Source organism: Sphaeramia orbicularis, chromosome 12 (genome assembly GCF_902148855.1).
Source record: "Sphaeramia orbicularis chromosome 12, fSphaOr1.1, whole genome shotgun sequence".
Taxonomy (NCBI): Eukaryota; Metazoa; Chordata; class Actinopteri; order Kurtiformes; family Apogonidae; genus Sphaeramia; species Sphaeramia orbicularis.
Window position 1 is genome coordinate 46,038,517 of NC_043968.1, and position 20,264 is coordinate 46,058,780.

The following is a 20,264-nucleotide window of genomic DNA, read 5'->3' on the forward strand; positions in this document are numbered from 1 at the left end:
AATTCCTCACATTCACCCATTCACACACACACTCATACACCAGTGGGCGACTGCTGCCATGCAAGGCGCTGCCTGACCCTACTGGGAGCAATTTAGGGTTCAGTGTCTTGCCCAAGGACACTTCGACATGTGGACAGTCGGAGCCAGGATTCGAACCGCCGACCCTTTGGTCATTGGACGACCTGCTCTACCAACTGAGCCATAGGTTAGCTGCCGCAGGTTAGGTCGCTAACTTTACGCCCTAATCCTTTCTCATCTGGGTTTGGGACTGGCAAAGACAGAGTTAATGACATGCATAGGTTATCACAAACTGACTGGGAATGTATAAAATGTTTTGTTATTTAGTGTTAATGTTCACACAAACAAATAAAATGATATTCCTTCTGATCAGACAAACCATCTAGTTTGGCTCTGTTTCCTTCTGTACTGACTGGTTTCCTTGCCTCCTGCTCAGGTATATGTACTGGACCGACTGGGGCGAGGTGCCAAAGATCGAGCGTGCCGATCTGGACGGGATGGAACGAGTGGTGATGGTCAACACGTCGCTGGGCTGGCCCAATGGCCTTGCACTTGACTATGATGAACGCAAGATCTACTGGGGAGATGCCAAGACAGATAAGATTGAGGTTATTGTCACTATTGAGCAATCTTTACTTTTTTTTCGAGGGCTGAACCCATGTCTGAGTTTTGTTGATTAGATATGACTGTTGAGACCAAAGATTTAACAAATTCTTCTTATTTATTTTTTTCATATTTGTCAGAAAATGCACTTGCCTGAGTTTCAGCAATGATATTGATAACATTGATCTGTTGATCTATTTCAGATCTATTCAGCATGAGGTTTATGAACTTAGAGGTCTTTATAGAGTCCATATTATTGTCTCTCAACTACGGGGACAGAAACACTACTGGTTTGCTTAGGCAGAGGCACCTGATACACTGTGCTTCATGCTGTGTTGAAGCGGTCTTTTAAGCCTCTGCTCCTTACCAAGAATAAGGACTGTATGGATTAAAGAAGAAAACCTATAGCTTCACCCAGTATATTAGCTTTTTTCCCCTCAAGAATTCAGTCCTTTGAGTGTTGTTTTTCTCCCTGTTGATCATGCAGTTTCATGTTTTTTTCTTTTACTTTGACATATCTCTGTGAGAGCACTTTTTTGATCCTTAATCATTTTTAGGGATTCACTTACATACATTCATGATGTTTAAAATAATTTGAACAAACATGATACCAGTGTTATTTTCTATTAGTTTATTTTTGTTTTTGCTGTTATTATTATTCATCCTCCCTTTAGTGCCAAGGAAAAAAGAAATGTTCACTATAAAAACAAAACTGTCATCAAAAAGCCTTCAAGCCTTTCATCACACTATGATGGAAAAAGCACAAATTCAATCATACAAATAAAACAGCTTTATATACACTGAACAAAAATATAAACGCACCACTTTTGTTTTTGCTCCCATTTTTCATGAGCTGAACTCAAAGATCTAAAACTTTTTCTGTGTACACACAAGGTTTATTTCTCTCAAATATTGTTCACAAATCTGTCTAAATTTGTGTTAGTGAACACTTCTTCTTTGCTGAGATAATCCATCCACCTCACAGGTGTGGCATATCAAGATGCTGATTAGACAGCAGGATTTTTGCACAGGTGTGCCTTAGGCTGGCCACAATAAAAGGCCACTCCAAAATGTGCAGTTTTATCACACAGCACAATACCACAGATGTCACAAGTTTTGAGGGAATATGCAATTGGCATGCTGACTTCAGGAATGTCCAGCAGAGCTTTTGCCTGTGAATTGAATGCTCATTTCTCTACCATAAGCCATCTCCAAAGCTTTTTCAGAGAATTCATGAAGAAGACTGTGCGAGGAAAATGGTGGTCACACCAAATACTGACTGGTTTTCTGACCCCCCTGGACCACCAAATACAGTAAAACTGCACATTTTAGAGTGGCCTTTTATTGTGGCCAGCCTAAGTCACACCTGTGCAAAAATCCTGCTGTCTAATCAGCATCTTGATATGCCACACCTGTGAGGTGGATGGATTATCTCAGCAAAGGACAAAGGAGAAGTGCTCACTAACACAGATTTAGACAAATTTATGAACAATATTTGAGAGAAATAGGCCTTTTGTGTACATAGAAAAAGTTTTAGATCTTTGAGTTCAGCTCATGAAAAATGGGAGCAAAAACAAAAGTGGTGCGTTTATATTTTTGTTCAGTGTATATGTGTATATATATACATATATATATATATATATATATATATATATATATATATATATATATATATACAAAATCACAATTTTAGTTTTTTGTACCAACAATTTTGCCTGTTTTAGGACTTTATTCCTAATTAGATGTATATTCATATTGTTTCTCCATGGCAACCTAAAATATTAGGATCATTAAGGAAACACAAGTGTTCTTTTTGTTTCTGCAGATGATATTTGGGTTTTTCTTTTGTTACATCTGATTGGATTGAGATTACATTTGGCTTTTTTTCACCAGAACCTGTTGTACAGGTGACGGATGTAATCCAAACCTTGTTTTAGTTCCTGAGTTCCTTCTCAAAGGTTCCTGGTCTCCGTGGCTGTTACACTCCACATTAACACTGCCAACTGTTCTGAGACCTGGCTGAAAAATCGCTGTTCCTTTTTACTCCAACTTTCTCTCTCTGCGGTTTACATCTCACGCCATTGCAACATGTTTTTTGTATTTTTCTGGTTTTCTTCTCGGGGGTGGTACAGCCCCACCCACCCCCCCCACCTCCTACAAGCCAGAGCCAAACCCAGAGAGCTGGTTCTGGTCTCGCTCAGAGGGCCCACAGAGGGAGATGGAGGGGCTGGTGGGCCTGTTGCCCCCACTCACATATCGAGGAGAGCCGTTTTTTGCGGAGAGATCCCACATCTGGTTCCGATTGCGGCGTCCTCTCCAGCTGCGGTCTGCTCTGTTTAGAATAGACCAGAATCTGAAACCGTCGCCGCACTGTGGTCACAACTCCCAAACCAGCAGAGACCTTTGGGCTGAGGATGGAAACTGCATTTTATATTTATACATGGAGGCCCACTCTGTCTGTGTGTGTGTGTGTGTGTGTGTGTGTGTGAGAGAGAGAAAGAGAAACTTAGGTTACGAGGACAAAGCGCAAGTCTCTGTAATGTAAATCATTAAACCTTTTCCTAACCTTGAATTTGGTTTTAAGGTCATAAACAGGTTAGTGTTAGCTCAAGGTTAGGATACAGCTCTAGGAAATTAATGCAAGTCAATGCAGTGTCCCCTAAAGACATGGAAAGACAATGTTTGTATGTTTTTATAGTTGTGAGGACAAATTTTTAACATCTTTGTGAGGACACTATGGTTTGATCTGACACTTCTGGGGACTTTTCAAGGGTTACGACTTTAGGGTTAAGTTTAGGTATTTGGTTGTGATTGCTAATGTTGGCAAATATATTGTGCCAGCGAGTGTCCACACAAAGATAGAGGGGCGGGTAAGTGTAGAGAATGTTTTGAAAGATGGCAGCCAGCCATGCAGGGGCTGTTCTGTGAGCAGCGAATAGCATCGCTCCACGCTGTGTTGATCAGCTAAAATGAATCAAACCTCTGCTTTTTTTTTCCTTTTCTGCACATTCCTTACATTTTAACTGATGACACTGAAGTCCATCTGCGTGTTTTAGATGCTTGACCACATAAACAAAGGCAGCATTTAGCAAAAATGTAAACTTTTTTCTTGTATTGACTAAAACATTGAAAGCTACAATTATCATTTTATAGTGTGACTAAAAACTGATGCCTAGAATATTTGGCATTAATTGATCTATTAACAGGTTATTTTTTCCTGATAATTTGATTAATTACCAATTACATGTAATCATTGTAGATGTAACTGGGCAGAAATATTAAACTGAAATGAAGAGAGAAACTTTAAAATATATCTTTGGTACAATCAGATGACCCTCAGTCTGAAATAAGGTTTGTGTTTATATGCCTCAGTAGTCAGATCCATTGACATTATGTTTTCAAAGAACTTTACAATGACCTATTGTCATCTTGTTGTAATTGGCATTAATTGGTTTGCCAGCAGGTGTGCATCTAATGTTGCCGTGTTGTAGCTTGAATGGAGAAAAATGATTGAACAGATTAATTTTGTTGCTAATATACTTGTCATTATGGCATTGCCATTGGTTGAACCAGTTTTTAGTGAATTGAATCAAATGAACATCTTGTGTTTATTCAAGCAAGCATCCAAGAAGTGTTTTCACACTATTAACTAAAACAAATCATGGTTCTTATTTGATCCTGACCTAGACCTTTTCATGTCAGACCAACATTCAGCATTCAGTTTCACTCCTGAAATTTTGATTTGGATCAAATTATTTAAAAAACAAAACAAGCTCTGGACCATCAAGTTAAAAATAAATAAATAAAAGTTCTCTGACAATGTTGCTGCTTCTCTTGTCATAGTCATATGTGACAGTAAATTCAACAAATTTTGGTTTTGGGTTGATCGTGGAAGAAAACAATACATCTAAAGGTACAGCAGGCTTGCAGCTGATTTCAATCTGAATGTCCTCTGACATATATATTTATATAGAGTAGTGGTCAAGAGACTATGGATTTATAAGCCTATAATAATACTGATGGTCTGGAGCAGGAAAAAATCAGTTTGATACTGTAAATTAACTATTTACAGTATCACATATCAGTTTAGGTAACTGTAGAGCCTGAACATCTACATCAAAATAACTACCTAAGTAAGTAAATAAATAAAATGAACATCAAATTGACCATAAAAGGTCTACCTCAGTAATTCCAGTGTCAAGTGTTTGAATCCCTGAAGTACAATCTCTTACTGGTATTAATTATTTTGGCAAATGAATGAATGAAAGAGAGAAGTTACATTTGTCTGAAAAGGGTTTAGTTTAAAAAATCCACAACATGTAAAGATGACACAGACGCCAAACCCTTGACTGACAAGGGTTTGACTTCTGTCATCCTTGTGCGTCATTTTGAGAATGTTCACACAGAAAAATATTTGCGCTGTCCTGAACCATCCAGCATGGAATCTCTTTTCTTTGAGTTAAATCTTAAGCCCCCACAGAGCTGTTGGGGCTGGTCGAGTTTCCACATTGTTTCTGAGCGTGCTCAAAGAGCTCAGGCGACCTGGCAGCACATCGCAGCAGCACTAATTAGAAGCAACAGCCCGAGCAAACAAACAACAGCAGCATATGGCCACCACATTTCCTCTTCTTCCCTGGGAGAAACTTTGACATCTCACTCCTGTTAAAGACCTGCTCAGCAAAACCTGGATCTGAGTGTAAACGAAAGCAGACAGTAAAGAAGGTACATGAGAAAAGGGGTTTAATGACTGAAGGTGGTTTTAAAAATTAAACTGAATGATGTATGGAAAAATACAGCAGGGGGTGGAATGGCAAAATATTTTTTTAACCCATGAAACTTGAGTATAAGTGGAGAATTTACCTGAAGTCAGATGGAAACTGAATATGGTTTAAAGAATTCTCTCTAAGTGTCAGACTGTGACAGCATGCGAGGATGGGAAATGTATTGGCCTGAAGTTAAATGTTTTGTGTCACATGTGTTCAATTTGTCAGCCTTGTTGTTTCTTTTAAGCACAGATGGGATTTTATAAGTTTTCTAACAGTTTAAATCAGGAGCAGCTGTCTCCCAGACTGGACCCATGTACCTGTTTCTGTGGTTTTTAATTTAAACATTTTTGCTCTGGATAAGTGTCTCCATCAGTGTATTTTCATGTGCAAGCAAATGAACAAACTTCCAAAGCTTTGTAGAGAATCCTAGGTTCCCTCAAGATTTTTTTTTTTTGCCTTTTTTAAAAAGCATTTTATTTGCCTAATGGGAGATGGAAACAGCTTTTTAGACTTAAATCTGAAATAGTGAACATTTCACCTAAAAGGCTGAATGTTGCATTTTCCCTCATATTTATACACGGAAAGTGTGAAAATGTGGCTAATTCCTAAAGACTGACCTCCATTTTCTTGCACACATAGCAATACAACCTCAAAACCTCCAATTAGCTAATATTTCTATTATTAAGATAGAAATTAATTTGGAGTGTCCTTCAAATATGTTTCACAATTGCATGTAAAAATTACATAAAATGTAATCACCTATTTACTTGGCGGGGGGGGGGGGGGGGGTCCAGAGGGCGAGGTCCGGAGGGAGATGTTAACAGGCCAGGTCTGACTGGGCACGGGCGGAGTAGAGAAGTACTCCAAAAGGCAAAGGCTAGCTCTTCCCAGTTCTTTAGTTATAAAGCAGGCACACATACATGCACACAGAGGCCACTTGGCTTTAATAATATAGTTACAGCAACTTGAAGCTACTGAAAATAGACCAAGACTGAAAAGTTCAATCTTAAAAATGAAGAATATCTACAAAGAGGTTTTTTCATTGTGGGAGAAGATGCAAGTTTAGCTATGTCTAAAAACTTTATTGAATATTTATTTAGTTGTAGGAAGAACATATCAGACCAATTCATATTTAAAAGTACAAACATAAAACCTCCAGCAGTCCTTGTGTTTGTTCGTCTCTACATGCTCGGTGTCTCATCCTCCTTTCCGTCTCTCTCTCTCAGGTGATGAACATGGACGGGACTGGCCGACGTATCCTGGTGGAGGACAAACTTCCTCACATCTTCGGCTTCACACTGCTGGGTGATTACATCTACTGGACAGACTGGCAGCGCCGGAGCATCGAACGGGTCCACAAACGCACAGCAGAACGCGAGTTCATCATCGACCAGCTGCCTGATCTGATGGGCCTGAAGGCCACAAACGTACACAAATCCTTTGGTGAGACCACAAAGCCAATTTTTTTCATATTTTTGATCATTTTAGTAACTAAATTGGCATGAAATAATAGAATAATCAGAATTCCTGATATTCTCAAATTAAAGAAGACACTAACACATTTCATGCATCTATTTTTAAGATTTTGTCTAAGGAAAGCAAAAAAAATTCAACATCCTCCTCTAAACTTTGAAGATATGTTGTCAGACAAATTTCATTTGCACCTCTTTCTGCATATTCACTTATTCCCAACAGCTCAACCAGCTGATAAAAACTCTCAACCCTGAGGTTATTCACATTTGAGAAAAACAAAAACAATTTCCTGAGATATAGGTCTAGATTTCCACAGTTATTTAAAACATCTATATGTTTTATCACTTAATAAAAAAGGCAACCGTTGTTTCAATCTGGTTTGTGTAGGTACAAACCCATGTGCAGAGAACAATGGCGGCTGCAGCCACCTGTGCCTTTACAAGCCACAGGGTGTGCAGTGCGGATGCCCCATTGGCCTCGAACTCATCTCCGACATGCAAACCTGCATTGTACCTGAGGCCTTCCTGCTTTTCTCCCGTCACACCGATATCCGCCGCATCTCCCTGGAAACCAACAACAACAATGTGGCCATCCCTCTCACCGGCGTCAAAGAGGCCTCTGCACTTGACTTCGACGTCACCGACAATCGCATCTATTGGACCGACATCACATTGAAGGTAAGGAGTTACCTGTTATCAAGAAGCTTTTGGCAACACCAACTATTGGTGAGCCCTAGTGAGATGATTAACCCATCCATTACTTCTAGGTCAAACTATGTTTTTTTTTTGTTTTTTTTTCTTTTCTGAATTAACTTGAGAAAAGTTTCCATTTAAAATACTAGACTAAAGAGAACAGTTGGCTATTGTCAGTAGATCATAAAAGACTAAAAGTAAGTGTTTTGGTGAGTTAAAGGTGTAAGGGGGTGTCACCTTTGATGAATCCTGTCAATTCTGAACATGTAACTCACATTACTCGTAAACTAATTATTAAAGTAAATACATTTATACCTAAACATAAATTATGACTTTAATCTCTAAGATTTTATGCATCAACCAAAGAGTTTCAGATTATTGTTGTTCTGATTATTCCTCCTGGATTCATATGATGTAATGTAAAGACGTCAGGTTTGGTGATAGTCAGATCCCATTCACTGTCCAGTAATCTTTAAAGTGGCCTTCAATCTGTGCAGACCATCAGTCGGGCCTTCATGAATGGCAGCGCCTTGGAGCACGTGGTGGAGTTTGGTCTGGATTACCCAGAGGGCATGGCAGTGGACTGGCTGGGAAAGAACCTGTACTGGGCTGACACTGGCACCAACCGCATCGAGGTGGCCAAACTGGATGGACAACACCGGCAGGTCCTGGTCTGGAAGGATCTGGACAGTCCCCGAGCGCTGGCTCTGGACCCTGCTGAAGGGTGAGGAGTCCAATGACTGATTCTGCTGATAGGACTGTTTGTGTTTGTATTTGATTTAGTTCATAATAACTAAACCCTGACTTGGACTCTCCTGTCTTCAGGTACATGTACTGGACAGAGTGGGGTGGAAAGCCCAAGATTGACCGAGCAGCCATGGATGGAACTGGTCGTATCACACTGGTGGCTGATGTGGGTCGGGCCAACGGACTCACCATCGACTATGCCGAGCGCCGTCTGTACTGGACTGACCTAGACACCACCCTCATAGAGTCGTCCAACATGCTGGGTGAGTTTGACTTTACCAGCTGCTATCTGTATGAACACATATTATTTTTTATAATTAATAATGTCTCATTAATGGATTCTGAAAATAATCAGCCTTTCATACCCAGAAAATGTTAAAATATCAAAGTTTTTGGTATTTAAGCTATGGGTTAAGATATTGACAGTGTGATCACAGTGTTGCAGTCTTCTCTCATCATCTCAGTGAACTACCCTCTCTAATAAAAATACAAAATTCCCAGGAAAAAAAGAATAATAATATCTAAATAAAATGTAATTTTTCTTCTTTGAAATATTTCTGAGCATGCACAGTTCATTGAATTATTTTGTTCTGCTCGGCAAAATTGTGCATTATCCCCACAGGCATGTATCCCAAACCCTCTGTGTATTATATTCCCCTCCCCCATGCTGTGGTGTGTTTCCACCAGCACATACATGTATTGTGTTTTCATATGGTTGTGTTTCCCATTAGCGGCTCGTTCTACTCCTGCATTTATGGCTGCAAACTTCAAAGTGGCACAGAAACAAAAGCCGCGCTGCTCCCACTTTTTGTCCTCAAGTGTTTCCACTCAGCTCGTCGATGGATGTAGACCAGGACCCAAAATATTCCTCACTGAAAACTAAAACAAACGATACTGCTATTAGACCCGGCTACACTCACACAGCTCCTACAACACTACCAATTTGTGTGCAGCCTCAGCCTTGGCGAGGAGGTAGAGGAGAGAAAATAGCCTCACTGAGCAGATTTCTGTTGGGCTTTAATATTTTTTGGACTCTTTCTGGACTGCTGTGTTAATTTTGGCACCTGATTGTTATACCGATTGAACTGATATAATGTATATCTTTATTACTTGTAAGACGACACTTCTTTATTCATTTTAGCTGTAAGTACAAAATCAGACTTTTCTCTTAGATCCTTTTTGTTAAATGCTATACCATTCTTTACAACAAAAAAATGATACTGTTTCAGCTATGTGAAATGCCAAACAAGTATCAATTAATGGAAAAACAATTAGCTAAATTAGTTACTAGTTTGCATTGGGATACATTGATGAACAAATGACTCTGTTACACTGAAAAATGTTGTTTCTCATGCCGCAAACTTAAGGAGAGACCTTTTCTGTAAATTTCTTAAACATGTACAATGAACAACCACCCATAAACCCTTTAATTCCCACTGTGTACATAAATGTATCACCTGTGCTGTTTATGTCTTCAGGTCAGGATCGTGAGGTGATTGCTGACGACCTCCCTCACCCCTTCGGCCTCACCCAGTACCAGGACTACATCTATTGGACTGACTGGAGTCAACGCAGCATTGAACGTGCCAACAAGACCAGTGGGCAGAACCGCACTGTCATCCAGGGCCACCTGGACTACGTCATGGACATCCTGGTATTCCACTCCTCACGACAGGGTGGCTGGAATGCCTGCGCCTCCACCAACGGACACTGCTCCCACCTCTGCCTTGCCGTCCCTGTCAGCAGCTTCGTTTGCGGATGTCCCGCCCACTTCTCCCTCAACTATGATAACAAGACCTGTAGCGGTGAGGACCCTGACCCACCATCCTAAATATTTAAATTCCTCAGAGTTCGTTTGGTTTGTCTGCTGATTTTAGTGGTCATATGATGAAGATGATGATGAATAAACACTGAAGAAGCTGGAAACATCCAAAGATTTAAAGTTTTGTGGCTAAATCCTAGAGCTGAGTTTGAGCTGAAGGCAAACTCCCGTTACATTTGTGTAATGAAGTGAAAACATTGTTCTTATTTTGCGGATTGTTGTATCTTAAGATGCTTTCGTATTATAAGTACAAACCTTCTTTTAAACCTCCCTTCACATTTACTGTTATTTATATTAATTTAGGCAATTGAGCGTTCCTGTATTGATTTAAGTCTCTTAATTTCGGTTTAAATCAATAAATATCAACAGGTAAAATACATTTTAATGTGTTTTTTATTTAAAAATACATTTTAAACCTTAATTTTCTCATTTTAACCTCCTAATTTTTATTAGTTAGTAACACTTAATATTTATTTTAGATTAAATTAAGTATTGATGTAATCCAGGGTAAATTACAAACCAAAAACTAAAACGTTGACTGTTTTTAAAATGGAAGTAAGAAAATGCAAAAACAAGATTCTTGTTCTGTGCATTGTTCTATTCAAAATGGCACAATGTCATATAAAATCCTATAAATCCTAATATGACCTGTAGACTGAGATGAAGTGTGTCAGACCAGCACTCACTTGATGAAATGACTGAGGAGAAAACAATGGTATGGGACCATATAAAACATTGGAGATCAAGACAGTTTTACAAATATTCCCTTACACTTCAGTTTTACCTACCACAGTGTGATTCAATCATGCTGTGCAATATGCAGCGCATACAGGCAGGTTTAGGATGGACGCTGCATATAATAATTCCACTTATTCATGACTGATGAATCTGTGACAGCTGAGTCAGATGTTCATAAATGCCTTCAGCACAGAAGCTTAACCCTTTTGACTTTAGCTTTCAGTTGTTTTGTTTTGAGTTAATTCCTATGTAATACCTTCAGCAGTTTACTTTTCCTGTGTGCAGTTTTGGCCTTTATTCAGTAGTACCTTCTCTCTTTCTCTCTCTCCCTCTCTCTCTCTCTCTCTCTCTCTCTCTCTCTCTCAGCTCCAACATCCTTCCTGCTGTTCAGCCAGAGGACAGCCATAAACCGTATGGTGATTGATGAACAGCAGAGTCCGGACATCATCCTGCCCATTCATAGCCTGAGGAACGTCCGTGCCATTGACTACGACCCCCTGGACAAACAGCTGTACTGGATTGACTCCAAGCAGAACGTCATCCGCCGTGCTCAAGAGGATGGAAACCAGGTAGACTAAAGAAAGGTGTTTTTTAAAAGTTGTAAATAACCAGTGCAGTACTGTACCTGACCTGTCACCTGTCTTCTGTCAGAGTATGACTGTGGTGTCAACCTCGGTGGGCGGGCCCAGTCAGGGTCTGCAGCTGTACGACCTCAGCATTGACATCTACAGCCGCTTCATCTACTGGACCAGTGAGGTCACCAATGTCATCAATGTCACCCGTACTGACGGCAGCAGAGTGGGCGTGGTACTGAGGGGGGAGCACGACAAACCCAGAGCCATCGTTGTCAACCCAGAGAGAGGGTCAGTGTCCTCAGAAACCCCATAAAGACCAGGGCCCATCTTTATTCTCTTATAGGAATCCAGCTGAAAGTGAAGCTCTGAACAAAATTGGAGTCCCACTTAAACTTCATTTGTAATCTACCATCCCACCACCTCTTCATTATCTGAAAGAGCATGTGATCTACTTTTCTCCCATAGAGAGAAGTTGTTAATCAGGGAGTTTTAGCAGACTGGGTCTTCAGAACGGACTAGAATAACTAGTATGATTTTAGCAGTGGTATATGCTTGTTCTGAAAAGCTAATTTAAATGAAGGACTTCAAGGTTTTCCTGAGGTTTTCAATGGTTTCAGGGTTCAGACATTTCCCCCAGTTTTCTGAAGACTTTGGTGAACGGTTGGGATGTTTTGGATCATCCTGCAATAAATGTTTTTCATTTAAAACGGTTTCACATAATTCTTAACTATTATTCTAATCCTACCCCTGTAAGAACATTTGGTAAACCTTGAGCAGATAAACAGCAGCAAAAAAGTTTTAAAAAAATTTATTGAACCAGGTGTTAGATGGGTTTTACATTAATTTGGTTTGGATGTGGGTATGGTAAAACTTAAAGTGGTGGAGGAACCTGTACCTTAATAGAAACTCCATCTTTCATTTCTTGGTACTAAAACAATTTTTGTCTTATTATTTCACATGACTGTTGTTTAGTGTGAAAAATTTAAATGTAACATGTTTGTCTTCTTCATAAGACTGTTAAATTGTTACTGAGAAACAGTTTACAATGTAAAATCAAGCTCCTTCTCAAGCTAACATACACAAAAGAGAAGGGATCAATTTTCAGTCACCATAGCGGTCCATTAAACCATCGCTAATTAAACTTCATGCTATGGCCCAATCCCAATTCACCCCTTAGCCCTAACCCTTACCCCTACCCCTTGCACTTGGCACTACCCCTTGAAATGGAGTTGCAAGGGGTAGGGGTCCAAGCATTCCCCCATGAAATGGGACAATCCTTCATGACCTGTTACATCATAAGCAGTCATCAATGTCACTACTAACAGATGTGACAACTTTGTTTCCAAAAGTATTCATAATGCCGTCAGCAGCTGTAACCATGTCTGTTCCATGGGCTTTTGTCATCTTTTTACGGCTATCCACTGTAAACCACAGAAATGCTATCTATAATGCATTGAAACAGCCTTAAACGGTTGATCAAATGATTTTGTTTACAATGAAAATACGTACATTTGTGTCTTTCTTTCATCACACTGCTGCACTTTTTGACTCTGTTTACGTCCATCTTGCCAATGATTCGAACAGAATTATGGGAAATTTCTCCTACCCCTGTGTTTGTAGTGTGGTCCTGAAAAATCTGTTTCGAGGGCTATGCAGCCCTCTGCCTGAGCCCTTCCTCTCTGTCTAATTGAGAATCGGGACAACACTACCCCTTCACGTGTCTGTGCAAAATGGAGGGGTAGGGGTACGGGGAAGGGCCAAGGGTTGAATTGGGATTCAGCCTATGATTCCAAATGGAAATTTATTATGCTTTTCTGGCCATAACTCTGCAGCAGATTTCACAAAAGGGTACAATGAACACCTTAATTAAATTCATCCCATGTTTTTACTGCCAAACAACTATAATGTGAGTGGCTGGTGGAGGCATAAGGCATGACTGTCAGATGATGATACTGTGTCTTTTTATTGTATCGAATACCAAGCAGCTTGATGATATTTATGTAAAATGACAAACCTCACATTTGGGAAATATCTTTGGTGTTACATCTAATTTATGATCTGTTAACCAACACTGAAAAGATGACATTTATGACATGTATTGCAGGAGCCACAAGGGGGCACTGCAAATATTTTGTTCAGACTCCTGTCCTTTTCCAAGTCTGTTTTTCAGTGTGTAGCAGTGAAGCATCTTTTACACACAGTGGTCATGTTAACTGTAGCTTCATGTTTTCCATTGTCCCATTCACCTCCTCTGCAGCTCTAAGTTTTGGCCTCAGTATGAGTTGTGTTGAGTAACCAGTAATGTTTGGAAAGTTGATCAAATTCTTGTTTTCTGTGGACTAAAAGTGGTGCCAGAAATGTACATCACCATGTTAGACATTTGAAGTGTACAATAATGCAGGAATTTTGTTGTTTTTACAGATATGAATTCTGTAAAACACTAACTGGATTCTCAGGAGGTTTTAGTGCTTGTTTGTTTGATTTTTCAGTCCCGAACTTCCTCACAGCGTCTGCAGCCTCGTTTCTAATCACACAGTAATTTGTTCGTCTTGTTTATTCTCTCAGGCGCATGAAGTTCTTGCAGCCCGTTGTAGCTCAACGGTGCCAAGTCGCTTGTTTCGAACCATAATTGCAGGCTTTCCTTCAGGCTGGGGTTCTCGCAGTAATCTCCGGGTCATTGTGTGGTTGCGAAATGAAGTCTGCAGATGTTCTGGTTCTTTCTAAGCCCAGAATGGAAAACAGGCCAGAAACAAACATCCACAGCAGCTTCCCTTGTTAAACACAGCTGATCTGAAACTGATTAAAAAGTCATCTCATTTTTTGTTTAAAAAAAAAAAAAAAATCAAATCTAACACTGCAGCTGCTGTGAAGGATCTTTTTATCTATTAAAAAAGGATAAAACTGTTTTATATTTTAAACCGGGTTGAAGCTTCATGCCTCTGGGTTGGCGAGTCTCCTAACAGAGTTTGATTGACATTTGAGTGTGGATGATGCAAGGCAACATGCCACCGACCTGTAGTCAAAAGCACAGGGACTTCTTTCTCTTCTATCATTCTAACAGCTGTAACAAAAACTAAAACCATACAGCAGCCACATTTTTGGTGTTTTGTTTAGTTAACATTCTACACTTTATGAGTCAAATTGAGAGTTTCTGTGTCGTCCTGCAGGTACATGTACTTCACCAACCTGCTGGAGCGCTCACCAAAGATCGAGAGGGCAGCGCTGGACGGCACGGAACGCGAGGTTTTGTTTTTCAGCGGTTTGGGGAAACCTGTTGCCCTGGCCATCGACAACGAGGTGGGGAAGCTGTTCTGGGTCGACTCGGACCTGAAACGCATCGAGAGCAGTGACCTCTCTGGTGAGTTCCGGGTTAAACCACCCAACTGTCATCACATTGTCAATTATTAGTTGATTCTGTTAGGTGTTGCATTTAGAGGTCAGTGAGGGAAGTGGAAATTGGAATCATCATTTTTGCTGATAAATAGTTTTAGATTTTAATTTAAATCTGGTTTTTCAGTAGGTTAAGATGTTGACTGATAGTGGGTTTTTAAAGGCTAATGTATTGAGAATTGTGTGCAAAAAAGCAGATGAATTGGTTAATATTACTGAAAATGTAGCTTTGACCATGTTAGAAACTGCAAAACCTCTTAACTAATATCTAAGCAGAAATCATATAATTTGAATCCCTGTACATCAAACTGAAGGTAACTTAACCAGTAAATCTGGAAATGACTTTTGAAATAACTTTTTTTTTTTTTTCTCTTTAGAGTCAATCATTTCAGTTGAGGATGAGTAATCAGCTACTATACTGTAGGTATAGCCAGGTTCTGTGATAATCTATCTGTATTAGGCATTGTTACACAACCCTTACCTCAAAAACAAATGTACCTCGGTAACTTTTTCCACCTAATCTGAACTGGTTCTGCCCAGGATTATTGGTACCTACCTTGGTGTCAATACTGGTGAAAATTAACCATCCACTACATTTTAGCACTTTTTGAGTCTTGATAATCCTCTGAAAGGCTTTTTTTTAAAGCTTTGTTTGCTCCTGCATTGGAGTGAAAACATCCTCAACCAAACCTTCAGTTAGTTCATTGTAAAGTTGACTTTTTCTCAAACTTCTTTCTAGCTTTTCCTGAAACTCACGAGAGGGTTTTGTCAGCAGATTACCTCACGTAGTGTTTTATCAACCCTTTTCTTAGACTTCTCCATTGTTGTTGTTTTGTTCAGCTCAAAAAAAAATTTTTGTTAAACTCTAAAGAGCTGTTCAAAATTAGGGGCAAAAACTGTGAGTTTGGTGGGAAAGTTGTTGGACTTGACAAGCGTTGTGATGTTATATTTTGTATCAGTTCTTGTCATAAGGTTTGAATGCAGAGCTAAGTAAAATCACCCTCTTGTCTTGTTTTTCACTAGTGATATACATACTTCATACAGTCAAAATGATTTAGCTCCAGTTCAACAGTGACCTGGTCTAATGTTCTGCTCATGGATTAAATTCATCAAAATCACATTTTTCCCCTTGTCAGTGTCTCCTAAAAAGGTTTTAAACAGTGTTTAGGCTTGTTTTATATGTACTCTAACAGAAATCTATTAGATAATATTAGTAGATGAAATCTTCCATCTCCTTGACCTGTTGGAATGTTTTTAAGTTTTGAAGTTTGAAAGGTAAAAAGTTTGTCTCCGATAATGTGCCATGAGAGTCCTGTTTGCTGGCAGAGGTCCATTTGTCAGAGGTTTAACACTGTGGAGGGGAGTAAATGTGTGAACAGAGCCGATCTTTAAGGATTTTCAGGGGTGTGGTGGAGGTGGGGGGTTGGCAGGGAGCCCCGAGCTCAGCACATTCCACTGATTCTCTGGTCCCCACGCAGGCCAACAGGAATGTAAACCATGTGTACGGGGCTCTGCAGAGGACGCAAACACGACACCGTCAGCCCAGAGCGGAGGTCATTTTTTGTCTTTGATCATCTGCTCAGCTGGTTACATTTATTCTGAGCTGCTGCTCTATGCTGCCCCCTTCAGGCTGTTTAGAGTAATGACACATAGATCTGACGGACTACTCTCAGCTGAAGCCAAAGCCACAGTTGTACTGTGTTTATCTGCACATGAAATGTGCTATACACATAGAAATTAAATGGAAGACTTATTAGTTAATGTTTTTGCAATATTTGCACTTGTTTATTCATTTGGTTCAGTCGAGTTACTGATACTTCTTTTAAACATGTTGTGCAGTGAAATGTAAACTATCAAAAGAAGAAAAATTGTTGCTTAAGTTGCTGAAAATACTTCCTGCTCAGTTTGGAAGCTTATCGTGTTCTGTGTGTAAATACTTAAAAAAAAAAAAAAAAACTACTCCAGCCAAAAAGTACATTCTTTTTTTATTTTAACTGATAACTGTTGAAACCTTAAAAAACACTACCAACCAAGACCGACAAGAGCACTTAACACTGGTCATATATCCAAAGAGAATCAGATTACTTGACCATTTGACAGAAAAAAAAAATCATTAATGACCTCTGAAAGAGGTGAATGTGAGTAAAGTAAAGAGACCATTATACTTGAAAAATGACAGTTTGTTTTTCAGTCAACTTATCATCATCAGTTGTTTGTCAGAAAATTGAAGCACTCACATAAACTAGAAGCCCTGAAATTGTCCTTGAGTACAAGTGGGATATGCACCAAGCTTCCTCCACTGAGATTACTGAACCCTCTTGAGACATGAAAAACATCAAATACATGAAACTGTTGAAGTGAGACATTGCCTGAATGTTTTAATTGTCTCAGATTAGACTTATTTTTAAATACAGCTATCAAGTACTGAAAAATGTGGACGCTGAAGATAGATCACAAGTATTTATTTGAATTCTTCATCATAGTAATAAAGTGTTAAATGTCTGAAATGTACCGTATCAATATTTCTTCCAATACCCAGGTTTGTGTCACATACCCTGTAAATATTTTTTATCTGCAGATTATCTATGCCTTGACCCATTTCAGAATTGAAATAGAAATCTGCTATCATTGTCATTTTTGTACAAAACACAACATAAAAAGCATGTTGTGTCACTGCATCTCATCAGGAAAACTAGTGAAACAAAGAGTATATGCAATATATCTCAGTCATTTTTTTAAGCAGAAATGTAGTTTATTGCTTAAAGAATTAATTTTTTTGTCATTTATTTATTTATACGTATTATTTTTGGATGCAGCTAAATTATGTATTCAATGCATAATCTCTCACACATCAGGGATTAACTAAACATTTAAGTTATTTTAAAATACCATTACATCTTATATCTAGATTTATATTTAAGTTTTCTGTAAGTGTCATTTCATTGATAAAATGATTGAGCTGACTTCGTGAGCGTACTTTCTGAAGCTCTGACGTGTTGGTCCTCGCTGCCTCCTCCCCTCCACCTCCCACCTCCCTCAGTTCCTCTCCCATTCTGTTGCCTCTTTGCTCCTGAAGTTCTTCGCCCTGCAACCTTTTTTTTGTTTTTGTTTTGTCCCTACCGTTTTTGTTTTCAGGTGCTAATCGTATCGTGATAGCTGACTCAAACATCCTGCAGCCAGTCGGCCTGACGGTGTTTGGGAACCACCTGTACTGGATCGACAAGCAGCAACAGATGATCGAACGCATCGACAAGACGACAAGGGAGGGCCGCACCAAGATCCAGGCACGCATTGCCTATCTGAGCGACATCCACGCAGTCCACGAGCTTGACATGAGAGAGTACAGTAAGTCTGACCTTTTTAAAGGAGTGATATTTTGCTTTTTTAAATGGAATTATGCATTTTAAAACATTTCCCTGTGGTCTACATAAACTGTAAATGCTATGCTTGGGTCTGAATTCTTCATTAATTCAACTCCACAAGCCCATCTTCAACCCTATTTCTAATGCCGCATTTCCACTGCGTGGTACCGGCTCAACTCGGCTCGGCCTTTTTGCGTTTCCATTACAAAAAAGGACCTGGAATCTGGTACCTGGTACTAGTTTTTTGGTATCATCTCCGCTGAGGTTCCAAGCAATACTAAACCGTGACGTATAACACTGCAGACCACTGATTGGTCAGACAGTTTTCTCTGTGATCCGCAGTTTTACAAAAACAGATGCGGAAGTGGACAGTAAATATAGCGGTACATTAATTCACATAACAGCCCAAAACTACACCATGGTCGGTCCAGGAGATTCAGTCTTTGGTGGCTAACGTAAAAATTCAGACAAGACAACAAGCAAGTTTATCAGCACAACTCTCTGAGCAGACAACACGGAAATAACGCGCCGCATCGCTATGATGTCCAGGTACTGTAAAGTCAGTAGTATCCTGTAATGGAAACGGTCTCCAGAAATACTGAGTCGAGCCGAGTCGAGCTGGTTCCACGTAGTGGAAACGCGGCATAAATAATGACATGAGAAAGGTCGTTTTGAGTGCTGGCCCTTTAAATGCAAATGAGCCACTTCATGCCCCACCCCTTCCAGGTTGTTGACTGTGCTGCTCTGTCCTGTTCAACCACCTGTGTTTGTTAATACAACCAACAGCTGAACATTTTAGATAATATGCTCGAAGTTTGGACATATTTTCAGTATGGACTACAACTGCTGCTGCTGATAAACACTTATGTCGTACTCAGAGAAATGTTCGTCGGAAGTCTTGATCTTATATGTGCAAATGTCGTGACGTAACTAGTTACAGACGTAGCAAATTAAGTAGAAATTAAAACGGGTTGTAGAAATCCATTTGATTTTTGCCGGAATGAATATAAAGATAGCTTTGCAGCACCTGGAGGGTTCAAATTCAAACTTTATGAACTATTAGGGTTCAAATACACAAATAAATGAACCAAAGACTAATAAAAGTGGGTTTAGCAAAATATGATCCCTTTTAACACCCTGAAAATTATCCAGAAATCTATTTGTCTCCATTCAGAATAAATTGACAAGATGATATTTCTGTGATCACTGAAAATGTAATGCGGTTTACGCCTGATGGGATTTAAGGCTTAGTTTGAGGACTTGTAGATACTGTAGCGGGAAGTTGTTTCTTGAATATATATTATTTACATCAGTAAGATATCACCATTCCAAATGTCACTGATATTTTGAATGTGATCAAAGTCGGCCAACATCTGTGCAACTCACCTGTCTGGTATTTTGCAGGTAAACACCCGTGTACCTGGGACAATGGCGGCTGCTCCCACATCTGTATCGTGAAGGGTGACGGGACGACTCGCTGCTCTTGTCCCGTCCACCTGGTGCTACTGCAGGATGAACTGTCCTGTGGAGGTGAAATAAACGCACGAGAGTCTCACTACTTGTTTTTGTGGCTGCTCAGGTGCGTTGTGCTCACTCAGCCATGTTCTTTGTCGTCCTCAGAGCCGCCCACCTGTTCTCCTGAGCAGTTCTCCTGCACATCTGGAGAGGTCGACTGCATCCCACAGGCATGGCGTTGTGACGGTTACCCTGAATGCGATGACAGCAGCGACGAGGAGGACTGTCCGGTCTGTTCCGAGTCTGAGTTCCAGTGTGACAGCCGGCAGTGCATCGATCTGAGCCTCCGCTGCAACGGAGAGATCAACTGCCAGGACCGATCGGACGAGAACAAATGTGAAGGTCAGACATGCTACTCAGCCACACTTCATCTCTGCTCCATCACTGTGTTATCAAAGATCTCAGAGAGTTTAGATTTTAAGTGTCAACTCTTTAATATACAAACAATCAGAGTTTCTACTATTTTCTGTCTGTAGATAAACCTTTAGCCTTTTTTTTTTTTACTCTAATAATGAAGTAACTTAAATTGATTGAAACCTACAAATATTGATAAAGACATTATT

The 20,264-nt window shown here is 39.8% G+C and overlaps 1 protein-coding gene across 2 annotated transcripts in view; it reads left to right on the forward strand.

Annotated features, from left to right (window-relative positions):
- lrp6 (low density lipoprotein receptor-related protein 6) overlaps nucleotides 1-20,264 on the forward strand; it is a 57,803-nt gene that overhangs the window by 29,868 nt on the left and 7,671 nt on the right. For both annotated transcript variants that reach the window (XR_003936799.1, XM_030149078.1), the window contains exons 7-18: nucleotides 455-626; nucleotides 6,614-6,830; nucleotides 7,248-7,537; nucleotides 8,050-8,276; nucleotides 8,378-8,562; nucleotides 9,778-10,104; nucleotides 11,226-11,428; nucleotides 11,511-11,722; nucleotides 14,602-14,792; nucleotides 17,960-18,169; nucleotides 19,591-19,716; nucleotides 19,807-20,043. Coding sequence is in view for 1 of the 2 variants with exons in the window: in XM_030149078.1 (XP_030004938.1) it covers nucleotides 455-626; nucleotides 6,614-6,830; nucleotides 7,248-7,537; nucleotides 8,050-8,276; nucleotides 8,378-8,562; nucleotides 9,778-10,104; nucleotides 11,226-11,428; nucleotides 11,511-11,722; nucleotides 14,602-14,792; nucleotides 17,960-18,169; nucleotides 19,591-19,716; nucleotides 19,807-20,043 (2,597 nt within the window). In the remaining variant the exon portion in view is untranslated. The remainder of the gene's footprint in view (nucleotides 1-454; nucleotides 627-6,613; nucleotides 6,831-7,247; nucleotides 7,538-8,049; nucleotides 8,277-8,377; nucleotides 8,563-9,777; nucleotides 10,105-11,225; nucleotides 11,429-11,510; nucleotides 11,723-14,601; nucleotides 14,793-17,959; nucleotides 18,170-19,590; nucleotides 19,717-19,806; nucleotides 20,044-20,264) is intronic.